Source organism: Myotis brandtii, unplaced genomic scaffold (assembly GCF_000412655.1).
Source record: "Myotis brandtii unplaced genomic scaffold, ASM41265v1 scaffold529, whole genome shotgun sequence".
Classification (NCBI taxonomy): domain Eukaryota; kingdom Metazoa; phylum Chordata; class Mammalia; order Chiroptera; family Vespertilionidae; genus Myotis; species Myotis brandtii.
In genome coordinates this window covers 422499-438246 of record NW_005369934.1, presented here as the reverse complement: position 1 = coordinate 438246, position 15748 = coordinate 422499, and the positions used below count along the sequence as shown (strand labels likewise).

General features: G+C 38.1%; 1 protein-coding gene across 3 annotated transcripts in view; it reads left to right on the top strand.

The window, feature by feature from the left end:
• Positions 1 to 243: 243 nt before the first annotated feature.
• ST7 (suppression of tumorigenicity 7) overlaps positions 244 to 15748 on the top strand; it is a 239917-nt gene continuing 224412 nt past the window's right edge. For 2 of the 3 annotated variants that reach the window (XM_005877698.2, XM_005877693.2), the window contains exon 1: positions 244 to 658. In XM_005877698.2, coding sequence (XP_005877760.1) covers positions 637 to 658 — 22 coding nt within the window. In that variant the 5' untranslated portion in view covers positions 244 to 636. Of the gene's footprint in view, positions 659 to 8241; positions 8294 to 15748 lie in introns of those variants that run through there. The other variant, XM_014548928.1, reaches the window with a different exon arrangement.

Below are 15748 nucleotides of genomic sequence, written 5' to 3'. Positions count from 1 at the left end.
GTTAGTTGCTATAAAGCCAGCATTTAAATTTCTCTGAGTTCTCTTTTAGTGTCTGACATCACAGAATGAATATCTTGTCAGGAGGGGAATAGATATGTGGCTCTTGGTTTTGTGCATTTTGTGACAAAGGAATTCCCCTTTGAATCGCCTGTTCCCCTGAAGGCACTGGAGCCTCTGGCTCAGCAGCGCAGTTGGTCTGTGCAGTGTCTCTGACGTCATCAGTGTATGCATAAGCCCTGCTATTGTCTTACTGCTACGGCAGAGCTGGGGATTGCAGTATCCTCTGTGGCTGCTCTCCCAGTCCTGCCTCTGCTGCTACCTAGTCCTGCCTCACCGCATCCCAGAAGAGCCACATTGGCCTGCCTTTCCCTGTTGGATTTCCAAAAGCAGCTCTTCGGTTTTGGTTTTTGGTGCTGTAGGAAACCTTGCTTTTCAGTCACACGGGAGAACACTGAAGCTTGTAAGAGGAGAATCTGGCAGCTGGACACAGCTTGGACTGCATTGTCTGTCTTCATGACCCCTGCTGTGTAGTCTCATCTCTTCACTCTCACACATACACTCTCCTCGATTTTCCTTCCTTCCTTCCCTCCACTCCCTTTCTTCTAATTTTTTTTAAAGCAGCCTCTGGAGCCAGCCATGTTTGGCACTGAATCTTCATGTAAGTAAATGGATCCCACTTACTTGCTGTTTAGAAATCTGCTTGCTGTCATGGTTTCATTGGCTTGGAGTGTATATCACTTTGCCTTAGGTCATTAACAGTCTTTGTATTTTTGCTCTAATTACAAAGGAATTGGTCTCAGGGAAGGGACTGTCCCTTAACTGGGTTATTCATTCTGAAGGCCGGGATGTCAATGTGGTCAAAACCAGGCCTTCAGGAGGGAGGGAGGACACAGGATCCAGGCAGCCTCCTTAGAATGTGTTAATTGATAGGATCTAGTCTGTCACTGATCTGTTGTTGTGGGTTCTGTAATGGTCCTTAAACCTTAATAGAGATAGTGGGAGGATCAGTGGTGAAAGTGCTTATTAGGAAAGATAGAAGGACTTACATTTTTTTTTAATCTAAAAGGATAAAAATGTATCATTATAATCTTTTCCTTCGTATTTTTTAAAAGAATTTATTGACTTATTATTACAAATATTTTAAAATAGTTTATTGATTTTTAAAGAGAGAGGAAGGGAGAGGGAGAGAGAGAAACATCAACGATGAGAGAGAATCATTGATCGGCTGCCTTCTCCATGCCTCCTACTGGGCTTGAGCCTGCAACCCTGGCATGTGCCCTGCCCGGGAATCGAACCGTGACCTCCTGGTTCATAGGTCGACGCTCAACCCCTAAGCCACACCAGCTGGGCGAAATATGCTTTATTTTTGAAGAAGAATTTTTAAATTTGCACAATGGCTTCATATCTGTTTTAAAACATATGCAATGAAATTGCTTTGGTGCAGAAGCAGGCCCTGCCTGGCTGGGCTGGACAGCACTTGTAGACAGCTAAAATTGGTTATTTATAAAATAATGACCAGTCTAAATAATTTAGGATTATTTAATGTTGGTTGTAGAATAATATAATTTGTCAGTGCAGTTGTACAGGGTCTGTAGACTATTTGGTTATATCAATAAGCAAAGGTGACAGTTAAGAATTCTAAAGAGACTCAACCTGTTGGCTTAGAACATCACATATTGGCAAAACACTAATCTTTGAGAGAAGTAGGGGGCTAGGGCAGAAATTTAAGAAACGCATTTCTTATGAATTTGTAATTTGACCTTTCTGATCTCAGGTGAGCAGTGTGACTATTTGTGCACTGCTTATGATTTAATAGAATACTAGTATTTCAAGAGAGCTAATACTCCTCAGTTCTTGACTGGGTTTTTTAAAGGGTTGATTATTTTTGCTGTTTCACATGGTAGCTTCCCATTTCTGAAATTACCACATTGCCTAATTAAGGTCAAGATACATTAACATTGAGATGCAATGTCTCATTCAGCATGTGCTACTATTATTTCCTAATCATTTAAAAGTAGATTTTGAATTCACTTAATGGTACAGTTAGAATTATTGTGGGGGCTAAAAATATATATATAATACTTTTTCTCCCACCTTCTAAGTTCTTTCAGCTGGGCTAATAATGAATTAACAGAGCCAGATTAATAGGAGAAAATAAAATTTTAATACATGCTCATGAAGAATTCATATAAGCATGAAAATTCCAGACAGTGAGTTAAAATTGGGTATATATGACATTTGGATAAAGGAAAAAATTTGGGGTATGGGAACTTAGATTTCAAAAGTGAGAATGGGTGATTTACAGGTAATTGAGGAAGACCAGAACACACGTGGCAGGTAATTTTTGGCTAGGCAACCCAGAAACCATGAGTCAGGGGTAATCTAGTAAACAGGCCCCTGTTTGATGCACTCCCATCCACTATGCTCCATTCAAATGAGGCTGCTAAGGAGAACATCCTAAGATTTCCTTCCTGGAGTAGGTCTTTCCCTCTGAATCTCTTAGGCAGGAAAGGGGGGAGGGTCAAATGTTCTTTTGTTCCTTAATAACCAGCTTAAAAATCAGTATGCCAAAAGGCTAAACTGTTGGTCCCCTTCATTGTCATCCCAGAAATAGAAACAGACTATTCAAAGGCAAAGACCTTCCAGTTTCATTTCAGTCATGAAATTTTGTTTATGTTGGAATCTAGGTATGGACAGAAATATCTACTAAAGGAAAATTTGTCTTATTTTTTGTGTAGCCGAAAATGGAAGCTGAAAATGGAAGCTGTGAAGATCTTTGGATTCTTGGACTAGGGACTCTAGTCTGGCCAGGTTTACCAAGCAGACATAGCCTTTCTTGATTATCAAACCCGATCTTTTGATAATATCATAATGTGCTATGTGGAAAACTTCTGTTAGCTTTTGGTCTCCATAGCTACCAGATTATTAAAAAGGCAGAATATTGTTCAGAAGACAGAAGACTGTCATGCAAGTTTTTGGCTTTTTTTTTTTTTTAAGTTCTAATTAGTTCAGAAAGGATCTTCCAAACCATCTGGGATATTTTTACTAAATTTTTAGAATAAATACTTGTTAACTATATACCCTGCTGTGCTAGATCTTGGAAAGGTCAGTTTTTTCCCTAACAGTCTGATTAATGATTCTTACCCTTGATTTTGGTTGCAGTACTTTACTTGTATTTAATGCATTAACTTTTTAAATTGAGGTATGGTTTACATAAAATAAAATGCACAAGTCAAAGTGTGCAGCTCTGAATTTTCATCTGTGTTCACACTCATGGACCCCACCACTGCCCAGATAAAGCTACAGAACATTTCTGTCACTCCAGAAAGTTCACTTGTGGCAACCCTTCCCAGTCAACATTACTTACCAGCAACAGCTATTCACTATTCTGACGTCTGTTGCCATAGACTCATGTGTAACTGGCTCTTTTAAATTTTCTTTCTGCTCTTTGCCTATAATAGAAGGAAATGTCAATGACTTCATTTTCAAATACTGGATAGCTTAAGTTGACTTTATGTTTCAGACCTTGGAGGTCAGGAATTTGCAGTAGCTTGTATCACATTATAACATGTTCTATCTCACTGAAATAGTAGTGCTTGATTTAAATACTAAAAAGTCCCTCCACCCAGCTACCCCTGCCACACAAGGATCCTTAAAAATGACCAAAAATTTCCCTGAAAGAATAGACTCTTGTTCTTCAAAATGAAACACTTACATAGTTATGGCAACAGAATTAATAAATGCTCTGTTGGTTGAGTGTCACCCTGTGCACCGAAAGGTTGCTGGTTCAATTCCCAGTCAGGGCATATATCTGGGTTGTGGGTTCAATTCCTGGGCATGTACGGAAGGTAACCAATAAATATTTCTTTCTCACATCGATGTTTCTCTATTAGGTGATGATTAAAGTTAATAATAAAAATAAATGTTCTGTCTGACATCATTTAAAATTTTTATTTATTGATTGACTTTTAGAGAAAGAGAGGAAAGGGAAAGGGAAAGAGCGAAACATTGATGGGAAAGCATAACATCCATCAGTTGCCTCCTGCACGGCCCCTATTGGGGCTTGAGTTTGAAACCCAGGCATGTGTTCTGACTGAGAATCGAACCAGCAATCTTTTGGTGCACAGGATGATGCCTAACCAATTGAGCCACAATGGCCAGGGCTGTCTGACATAGTTTTAGTGAATATCTTTTGATACCACTTTAGTGATACAGTGCTAGTCTCATTTTTTCCTGACTTAATGGATCTGAATCTCCCATAGTTGTGTAGTTTGTCCACAATCTATTTTGGCCCACTTTGAAATGGAAGTGTTCTGTGTTATGTGTAGATTAATCATTACAAAGCAGGAAGTGTGGCTTTTGTAATTCTCTTACCATCTTGATGTATTTCACAGAGTTTTTCCTTTACTGAAATTTCCCATGTCTAAAAATGGGAGTAGTATGTTTGCTCTTTATCTGATTTGAGGAAATGAAATTTTAGTTTCTGTGGTGAGAATAATTTATGTTTAAGAAGAAAGTACTATCAGTAAAGTTTTGTTGAGAAGAGTCATTAGCATGCATATTTCAGATACTTAATTTGATTTAATGATATTTTATAATCAATAGATTAAATTCCACAACAAATTAAAATTTTAATTTCTTCTTAAAATGTTATAAACAGAGAAAAATTTAATCTTTCATGGAGTAATTAAGATAAACTGGTTTTGCCTTGCTGCCATCCTTCCTAATAAAGCCAGTTATTCTCCAAAGAGTAAATACTTCAAGTATAATGATCAGTTATTCAATTAGCATTTATCCAGCTCAGTTCTCCTCTTTCTCCCCTCCCATGTTTAATTTTTTAGGGCTCAAGGGTGCCATTTAAGATGCGTTGTGGTGGGAATTGTGTCCTGGTCTGACACAGTAATGTGTCTTCTAAAGCACCTGCTTTATTAGTTCAGTGAAGAGAGCAACACCTTATCTTTTGAGTAACAGGGTGCCCCTGAGGAAAATAGTATCGTTTAATCCCTCCCCCAAGTATTTGTTAGAGTAGTAATAAATTTTGAAAAATATCTAATGCATCTGTGAAAGGGAAAAAAAATTACCAAATTACTAGCAAAGTGGTAATTTTAATGACCTTAGTGGTGATGGGAACACATGTGTTAGGTTGTTAGTTCTGTTTCGCTCTGGTGTGGCTGACCCACAAGTCTTCTCTGCCATTTTCTGGATGCTCACATCACGTTGGTAGGGAGCCAGATGCTGGAAAGGATTTGGGGTACATGCAGTGTCCGCATGTGATTTGTCTTTGATGGGCACCAAAAGGTCTGCTGTTGCCTTTTATTTTCATTATTATGAATGCATTAAGTTGAAAACTGACAGCTTTTCAGTTTTAATACTGAGTGTGGTACCATCTTTCCAGGAACAACATGATTATCTCAAATTTTGACCCATTATATGGGAGATAGTCAAATGAATATACTCCGGTAATATTAGATCACCAAGAAACTGAATAATTAAATAGGCATCTTTTTCATAGAGAAGCAAATGATTCACGCTCCCTTTCAAGGCCATTGTTGACATCCCATAATAAGGTTAAACTTGGTTCTATTGTGTTGGTTGTGAATCAGTTGAGGTGTTCATTGTAACTACGGTCATTCAAAAATGGCTATTCACAACTGGACAACTTCTCAATATAAGTTCTACTTTTTATTAAATAATTGCATCAGTGACTGCTGTTTTTGCTTAGTATGTTTGACATATTAGTATTATATTTTGTGAGCTTAGTGGTGATGGGGATACATGTGTTAGTTAGGTTGTGTTAGTTTCATGTGAAACTAGGTAATTTAGGAATAGCAATGTTTTTTTTACAACTTTAATATGGCTGTTAGTATTTAACTGTATTAGAAATTAAATGCGTTCATGTTACTTAAAGCAAAAATACAAATACAAGTATTAGAGGCCCAGTGCACGAAAATTTGTGCACTCCGGGGGGGTCCCTCAGCCCGGCCTCCCCCCTCTCCTCGCAGTCCAGGAGCCCTTGGGGGATGTCTGACTGATGGCTTAGGCGCGGGCCTAAGCCATCAGTCAGACATCCTTAGCGCTGCCACAGAGGCAGGAGAGTCTCCTGCCACCACCACTGCACTTGCCAGCCGTGAGCCCGGCTTCTGACTGAGCGGCGCTCCCCCTGTGGGAGCACACTGACCACCAGGGGGCAGCTCTTGCATTGAGTGTCTCTTCCTGGTGGTCAGTGCGCGTCATAGCAACCAGTCCTTCTGCTGTTTGGTCGATTTGCATATTAGCCTTTTATTATATAGGATACACACAAAAGTCACAAAAATTTACCTCTAAATCTGCGCTCAGAGCACTAAATGTAAAAAAAATATATTACATGACGTTAGATGAGTAGAATACTATAGAGTACTAAAGTCACAAACATGGAAAAATAATTATAGGTCATAGAGATTTATGTTGGGATGTGGTCATTCAGAAGCCTGAGAAGCTAAAGTGCATATAATGTTTTCGATTTGTATCACCTATTCTTTCCTCCTGTCAGTATAAGTTCTTATGTGAAATTTCCTTTTGGTTTTCTTGCCTATTAATAATTGACACCATAATTTTTAGTAACAAGAGAATATTTTCAACTAAGTAAGATAGGAAATTAATTTTCTGCTGGATATTTGTATACTTATTTTGTTAGTCTAGAAATAGAATAATAATACCCAGTGGGTAATTTTAAATTTTCAAATTACTTATTTCACTTGAGTATTAGTTTTCCTAATTGTTAGTCAGTAGTTTGTTCAGCAGAAATTACACATGAGTGTTCAGTAATCTGTTGTTTTCATTGTCACAATGGAGCAGATTCATATCCTGTATAAACTATGGGGAGTCTATGGGGAAAAATTACCATATATGGAAACTTTCCCCATAGAATCCCCATGGAGTTACACAGGATGTTAATAGGATTCATTGTTGTGGATTCTGAGTCAGAAAAGTAATTGATAATGTGTATTTTTAACATTAATAATGATCACTGCATTAAATTATGTTCAAATATTATTAATCTTTTAATACTAGACCATATGGAATACAAGACTATGAAATGTATGGTTATTTTTTAAATTGTTTTTCAAAGAGCATTGATATCCTTTTTTTCAATAAGTATAAAGCATTCATTAACAAACTTATTAATATGTTTTTAATTAGAAAACACACATGCTTTGAATTATTTACAAGTCCTGTAATGTAGTCACATTTGCTGTGCTAGAATAATAAATTGTAATATTTTCTTCATAGAGATTTTACTTTTATTAATAATGGATTCAGATAATTATGAACTGAAAGACAAAGATACAGTTTAATACATGTAGAAATGACAGCATCCACATGCTAGATGTTGTGACTAATTGCAGAACTAGGGGACTCAGTTGCCTGAATTCAAATTATGGCTCTACCACATTCTACCAGGGTTTGGCCATCTACCATTTAAGATCTTCTCGCCCAAATTGTTGCTTATCCAGTGAACTCTTGGTGTTAGGGAAATCTGCCTTTTTGGGCCAACACATTTGCACCAGGAGGGAGCTTTTCAAGGGTCATCTGTGGAGAGTAGACCCAGCAGTGGGAAAGACAGGCTGAGAAAGGGAAACGTTGCTTGGATCTTTGAAGGGATGCAGTAGGGGATCTGAAGGAAAGACTCTGCATGAAACTGGATGAAGTGAGTCAGGGTTGGCAAGTTCCCAGTGTATTTCTTACTACTAGTTGCCTCTGTGGCAGGCATCACTAATTGGTCAGAGTACTCTTGTAGGATTGGCTTAAGCCACCGAAGGTAGAAATGTTTTCTACCTAAAACACTTTATCTGTGCAAGTGTTTTCCACATTAGTGTGAATAATAGTCACATAAATAAACTTGCAAACACTTACTGAATTAAGAAAAAAATTAGGAATCTTAAGTGTTTCAATGACAGCTGTTTAGATGTGAAATAAACACACTATTCTATATTACATTGTGGTTCTCAGTAATGTCAATGGGTTAATAATTCAAGACACCACTGATCTCTTTTGAATGAAATTAAGGACATATCCCCAGAGTGTAACAGAGTACATAATATATACTAAACACTCATTTTTCTCAAATTTGAAACTGCTGTGGCTTAAGGTAGTATGATGCATGGACTTTTATGGGAGATTAATATTGAGTTCAATTAAATTTTCCAGGCACTTTTCAGTGAATAACTATAACCTGACACCCTTTGGAACAGGAGCAGGTGACACAAACACAATTGCATGTGGATTTTTATTACCAAGTCCAAATGTGTTAGAGGTAAACTGCTATAAACTGATACTTTGCTACATACTGATAAGTTGGCTATGTTTCATCTAAGTTCATCATTTCCTAAGATTATTAAGTAAAAATAATGAGGTATTTTAATCACCAGTTTATTTACAGCATAAAAAGTGAGAATTGTTTTTTCACCTATCTTTTAGGAATTGGAAAAATTATTTTCCATTGCTCTGTGAGAATTTCTGAGTGTTAAGATTTAGGTTTATGAGCCTATTTTGGTACAGAGTGAGCCTGATTGGAATGCATATAGATTAGAATATCACAGTGATTCCATTAGAGCAGTGGTCAACAAACTCATTAGTCAACAGAGCCAAATATCAACAGTACTTCTTCAAAATAGACTCGCCCAGGCTGAAAACCGACTTCTGCACATGGGCCATGAAGTTTCAATCGCACTGTACGTGCGCGCCCACACGTGGTATTTTGTGGAAGAGCCACACTCAAGGGGCCAAAGAGCTGCATGTGGCTCACGAGCCGCAGTTTGCCGACCACTGCATTAGAGTATTATTTATCACTTCTTTCATGATTGGCTGCTTCTAGAATACCTAGGTTAGCAGGAGGCTTTGGTAGGGTTTGGTTTGGTGATATGCATGGATAATCCAAGCCTGGGCTTGACTCAGAAGTTTGGATTTTGTATCTGAAACATTCTTAGATTAATTTTAGTATAATGGTGTTTTAGTTATCTGTTGCTATATAACTATCCACCCCAAAACATAGAGGTTTAAGTAAGTGTTTATTAGTACTATACTAGAGGCCCGGTGCATGAAATTTGTGCACAGGTGGGGTTCCTAGGCCTGGCCGGTGATCAGGGCTGATCAGGTTCCCTGCCTCACCACCTCCCCGCCTCCTCCTTCCCTCACTGCGGTGGCGGCACATGGTTCCCTGCCTCCCCGCCTCTCCGCCTCCCTGTCTCTTCCTTCCCTCGCCGCTCATGTACCGCCACTGCGTGGTTCCCTGCCTCCCTGCCTCCCCCCATCCTCCTTCCCTCGCAGCCCTCGTCCGCTGCCACCCATCCCTGGTTCCCTGTCCCAGCCCAGGGCCCGACCCCAATCAGGTGATCAGGACCTGCCAGCCAGGGGGAGGGACGGGGAGGAGGGACCACGGGAGGGTTCCAGAGCATGTCTGGCCCGTCTCACTCAGTCCCGATGGGCCAGACCTCAGCAGCAAGCTAACCTACTGGTCAGAGTGTCTTTCCCCTACTGGTCAGTGCATGTCATAGCGACTGGTCGACCAGTTGACTGTCTGCCCCCTGGTGGTCAGTGCATGTCATAGTGAGCAGTTGAACAGCCTTAGCATATCATTAGCATATTACGCTTTGATTGGTTGAACGGCCAACTGGACAACTGGACACTTAGCATATTAGGCTTTTATTATATAGGATTTCCCGGTTTTGTGGGTTGACTGGACCCCACTGGTGGTTCTCACGTAGGGTTTTCAATGCAGTTGCAGTCAGATTTTGTTGGGGCTTTGGTCATCCAGATGCCACCTGAGCTGGAGGTCCAGGATAACTCTCTCACAGGGATATTAGTTGAGGTTGACTATTGGGACTCAGCTCGGGTTGTGGGCAGGAATGCCTGTATTTGGCTGCTTTATGAGGTTCAAGCTTCTGACAGCATGGTGCTTGATTCTCAGAAGAGGCATCCCACTGATTACATTACAAGAGTCCTAGGAGGAAGCTGCAAGGTTTCTTATGACCTAGTCTTGGAAGTCTCAGAAGTCACTGCCACTATGTTATATAGGCCAAGCTAGTTCCTAAGCTGATTCTGGATTCAAAGGGAAGAGAATTAGGTGCCTTTTGATGAGGGAGTAGTAAGGCTACATTGCAGAACAAGTAGGATAGAAAATATTGTAGTGGCCATTTAAAAATTACAGTTTGCTATAAGCGGTTTCCAAATTCTATTTCATGAAGTTGGTGTTGTGTGTATTCTCTAGATCCGGGGTCTGTAAACTTTTTCTGTAAAGGGCCAGATGGTGAATATTTTAGACTTGTGGACCATACAGTTATTTTTATAACTACTCAACTCTGCTATTATAGCACAAAAGCAGCCAAAGACAAATGAGTGTGGCAGTGTTCCAATAAAACTTTATTTATGGACACAGAGAAACTTGAATTTTATATAATTTTCACATATCAAAAATATTCTCTTTTTTCTAACCATTTGAAAATGTGAAAAAAAAATCAAGGATCATACAAAACCAGGTGGTAGGTAGGCTTTTTGGCCCATGGGCCTTAGTTTGCTGATGTTTGCTCTTAATATTTGATTTCAATTTCATTTTTAATTACTAAGAAACTAAAACAAAGAACAGCCGATACATTCACATTAAAAGTAACTAATTTTGATATATTTAGTACTACTGATACATGCACTTATGTCCTCATTAGTTGACTTTATTATTAAATGTTATAAATTTGAACTTATAAATGTATGTCTACTTTATATATTGGGCTGCTATGTAATATTTTGTTTGAAACTTGTAAGAATTTTTATGAGTTTATTTGAACCAAACTGATGACAATTGCTGGGAAGCAAAATCTCAACGGATTGAGAAAATGCTCTGGAAAATGGCAGTTTTACTACTTATTTTATACATTAGAATCAAAGGGCAAGACAGAAGGGAATTACATGAAATTTATTGGTGATAGATTAGGGAGCTAGGAGAAAGCAAAGGGGGATAATGGGTGGTGGGGGGAGGGGATGATCTCTGGGATTGGATAAAAAGTAAAACTGATAGCCTGGTGTGGCTCAGAGGTTGAGCATCACCACCCGGGTTGTAGGCGTGATCCTGAGTAGGGGGTGTGCAGAAGGCAGCTGACAAATGGTGTTTCTCTCATCAATGTTTCTTTCTCTAAAAATCAATAAAAAAATAAAAATAAATAAAACTGATAGACATCTTTTATATTTGTGGGTATAGGGATAGTTAACAGTCAATAATTAACAATAACAATGAGAGGATTTGTGGTCTCCGTTCTGTGCCATTCCAAAGGTGTGTTATATTAGATGCAAAACAATAGGCTCAATGAAGGTAAAGATTGACCTTTGTTAGGGAAGATTCTAGCCTAGGACCTGACTGCCAGCCATGAACTAATTTTAGTTAGAAAGTTTTAATTTCAGACCATCTTGTGTGGTTACTTTTGGTCTCTGAGTTTGTAAGGCCCTGCCATTCAGGCCTCCCCTGAACTTGTCAGGTTTATTATGTAGCACTTTTTTGTCCACATAAGAAAATTAAAATCCTAGAACATCAGATGAAGGCTTTAATTCTAGTCTGTTCTCAGAATAACAGTAGGTGACAAAAGTAAAACAGGATTGGAGACCTGTTTGATTCTGTTTCACAAATATTTATTGAATGCAGAGGAGTAGCATGTGATAAGAGATAAGAGAGGAAAACACTTTCAAGAAATTTAAAGTTCACTGGATTTGGGATTGTGGCAGTGATAGAGGAAGAACAGAGAGGGTAATAATATTAAAACTATATGTTTTTATTCAGTTAAAGCAGTATAGATAAGATTATTTTTGACACCAGTGCCCATGATTCAAAGAAAAAATTTGCTTTCATTGTAATTGGTTGTATAATATGCAATTATGACAAGAAAAACCATTTTTCTTTTTAAAAAATTTTATTAAAGGACAATTTAGGTATGATAAATATATCCATTTGAAAGATATAGTTTCATGAATTTTGGCAAATGTATGCATGTGTATAACCATCATTATCATTACACTCAATAGAACATTTCCATCATCCCAAAAAAGTTTTCTTATGCCATTTTGCAGTCAATCTCCATGTCTCTAGAATTTTATGTAAATGGGATTGTTGCCGGAGAAATTAGTGGGTTCAATTTCCCTAACACTAGTGGGAGTGGGGTGGCTCTTGCAATATCTTCAGAAAAAGAATTTCCTAAGACTCCCATGGGAGAATGAATGGTTTTTATCAGTGTGGAAATATATTTCTCAGATTGTGAAGTCCCATGCCCCTTACCCAATCCTGGAAAAGGTACAGCTGGGAGACCAGCAGAGCCAAAAGCAGGGCCAGTGTCCAGAGTCTTCATCCCATGGTGGAGCTGAGTCCAGTGTAGCATCAGGCTCAGTTCAGTTCATCAATCCATTGTGTGGGTACCGGGAGCACACCCCCTGCAACAGGAGTTGGGCGCAAGCAGCCAGAGAGCGCTGAGTGCTCCTTTGTCCAGGAGTTTAAATATTCAAGTTTCGTGTCCTTGGAGTGGCCATGCCTATTGCGGCCACTGACTTGTTCCCAGGTGTGACGGACAGATAGGCACCTTCCCACGGCACCCAGACCTTATTGGGCACGCGTCCATTGTCCAGTCCCTTCCCCTAGCCATCTGCTGAATAGACCTGGAGAATGTTAACTGCAGTTTCCTGGCAAAGCTGTATAAATGGCATGCATGTATTATCTATTCTTCCCTTAACTCCTTTCCTGTTAAGTAATAACCCAAGTTATTATAATAGTATCAGGATCATACAATGTATACTACTTTTGTGTATGATTTCTTTTGTTTAGCATGTTTTTAACCATGTTGTGGTGGCTGTTGGTAGTTCAGTTCTTTTTATTACTGAGTAGTAGAAATACCATAATTGATGTTATTTGCCCATTTAGGTTGCGCTGTTTCCTATTTTCAGTTTAAAGCTGCTATATTTATTTACGTATAATTCTCTGTATGGACATATGTTTTCACTTCTCTTGGTTAAAGACCTGGAAATGCAATTTTTGAGAAACTAACTGCCAAACTGTTTTCCAAAATGGTTAAACGTTTTTATATTCCCATCAGCAATATATGGGAGTCAATTGTTTTATATCCCTGGCAACACTTGGTATTGTCAGTCTTTTTAACTTTAGATAATTTAGTGGTTATGTATTTGTATATTATGATTTTAATTTGTATTTTCCTTATTCTAAAGATGTTGAAGATGTAAACTATAATTGAAAATAAAAGAGATGAATAACAGTATAAGGGTTAAGGCAGATGGACTGCCATAGATGCACTTTCTTACTGTCAACATTTGAATCCAAAGAACATCATACTCACATTTTTTAAGCTTTTTAGATATTTGAGCTTCCAATATTTATTTATTTGTATTCTTACAGATTATAATTTTAAAAATACAATTACACCATGCACTAAAAAATAAAAAAAGGTGTTGGACATCTTTTCATGTGCTCTTAGTCATCAGTATATCTTCATTGATGAAGTGTCTGTTCAGATACTTTGCCCATTTTAAAAATTGGATGGTTTGTCTCATTATTGAATTTTGAGAGTTCTTTATATATTTTGATATGTCCTTTCTTAGGTATCTCTATTGACAATATTTTCTTACAGTTTGTAGCTTTTCATTTTCTTTATGATGTTGAATGTTGAATTGTTTTTCAATTTCTTGTATCCTATGTAAAAAATTTTTGCCTACCCTAAAGTCACAAAGATTTTTCCCTTATATTTTCTTTCAAATGTTTTTGTCCATTTTATTAAAATGTTAATTTATTTCCAATTTATCTTTATTGTTGAAAGTATTACAGATGTCCACCCCCCTCCCCCCAGTACCCTCCTCCTCCTCATTCCTGCTCCTTCTCCAGGCCTTCACTGCACCATTGTCTGTGTCCATGTGTAATGCATATCCTATATAATAAAGAGCTAATATGCTAATTGGTGTAAATCCTGGATGGCAGAACGACCTTCCAGAAAGACCTTCTGGAATGACCTTCTGGAACGACCAGTGGGCGGGGGGCAGGGCTGTGAGGCAGGCGGGGCCACGAGGGCCTACTCTTGCATGAATTTTGTGCATCGGGCCTCTAGTATGCATATAAGTCCTTTGGTTAATCTGTAGCATCAGGCTCAGTTCAGTTCATCAATCCATTGTGTGGGTACCGGGAGCACACCCCCTGCAACAGGAGTTGGGCGCAAGCAGCCAGAGAGCGCTGAGTGCTCCTTTGTCCAGGAGTTTAAATATTCAAGTTTCGTGTCCTTGGAGTGGCCATGCCTATTGCGGCCACTGACTTGTTCCCAGGTGTGACGGACAGATAGGCACCTTCCCACGGCACCCAGACCTTATTGGGCACGCGTCCATTGTCCAGTCCCTTCCCCTAGCCATCAGCTGAATAGACCTGGAGAATGTTAACTGCAGTTTCCTGGCAAAGCTGTATAAATGGCATGCATGTATTATCTATTCTTCCCTTAACTCCTTTCCTGTTAAGTAATAACCCAAGTTATTATAATAGTATCAGGATCATACAATGTATACTACTTTTGTGTATGATTTCTTTTGTTTAGCATGTTTTTAACCATGTTGTGGTGGCTGTTGGTAGTTCAGTTCTTTTTATTACTGAGTAGTAGAAATACCATAATTGATGTTATTTGCCCATTTAGGTTGCGCTGTTTCCTATTTTCAGTTTAAAGCTGCTATATTTATTTACGTATAATTCTCTGTATGGACATATGTTTTCACTTCTCTTGGTTAAAGACCTGGAAATGCAATTTTTGAGAAACTAACTGCCAAACTGTTTTCCAAAATGGTTAAACGTTTTTATATTCCCATCAGCAATATATGGGAGTCAATTGTTTTATATCCCTGGCAACACTTGGTATTGTCAGTCTTTTTAACTTTAGATAATTTAGTGGTTATGTATTTGTATATTATGATTTTAATTTGTATTTTCCTTATTCTAAAGATGTTGAAGATATAAACTATAATTGAGAATAAAAGGGATGAATAACAGTATAAGGGTTAAGGCAGATGGACTGCCATAGATGCACTTTCTTACTGTCAACATTTGAATCCAAAGAACATCATACTCACATTTTTTAAGCTTTTTAGATATTTGAGCTTCCAATATTTATTTATTTGTATTCTTACAGATTATAATTTTCAAAATACAATTACACCATGCACTAAAAAATAAAAAAAGGTGTTGGACATCTTTTCATGTGCTCTTAGTCATCAGTATATCTTCATTGATGAAGTGTCTGTTCAGATACTTTGCCCATTTTAAAAATTGGATGGTTTGTCTCATTATTGAATTTTGAGAGTTCTTTATATATTTTGATATGTCCTTTCTTAGGTATCTCTATTGACAATATTTTCTTACAGTTTGTAGCTTTTCATTTTCTTTATGATGTTGAATGTTGAATTGTTTTTCAATTTCTTGTATCCTATGTAAAAAATTTTTGCCTACCCTAAAGTCACAAAGATTTTTCCCTTATATTTTCTTTCAAATGTTTTTGTCCATTTTATTAAAATGTTAATTTATTTCCAATTTATCTTTATTGTTGAAAGTATTACAGATGTCCACCCCCCTCCCCCCAGTACCCTCCTCCTCCTCATTCCTGCTCCTTCTCCAGGCCTTCACTGCACCATTGTCTGTGTCCATGTGTAATGCATATCCTATATAATAAAGAGCTAATATGCTAATTGGTGTAAATCCTGG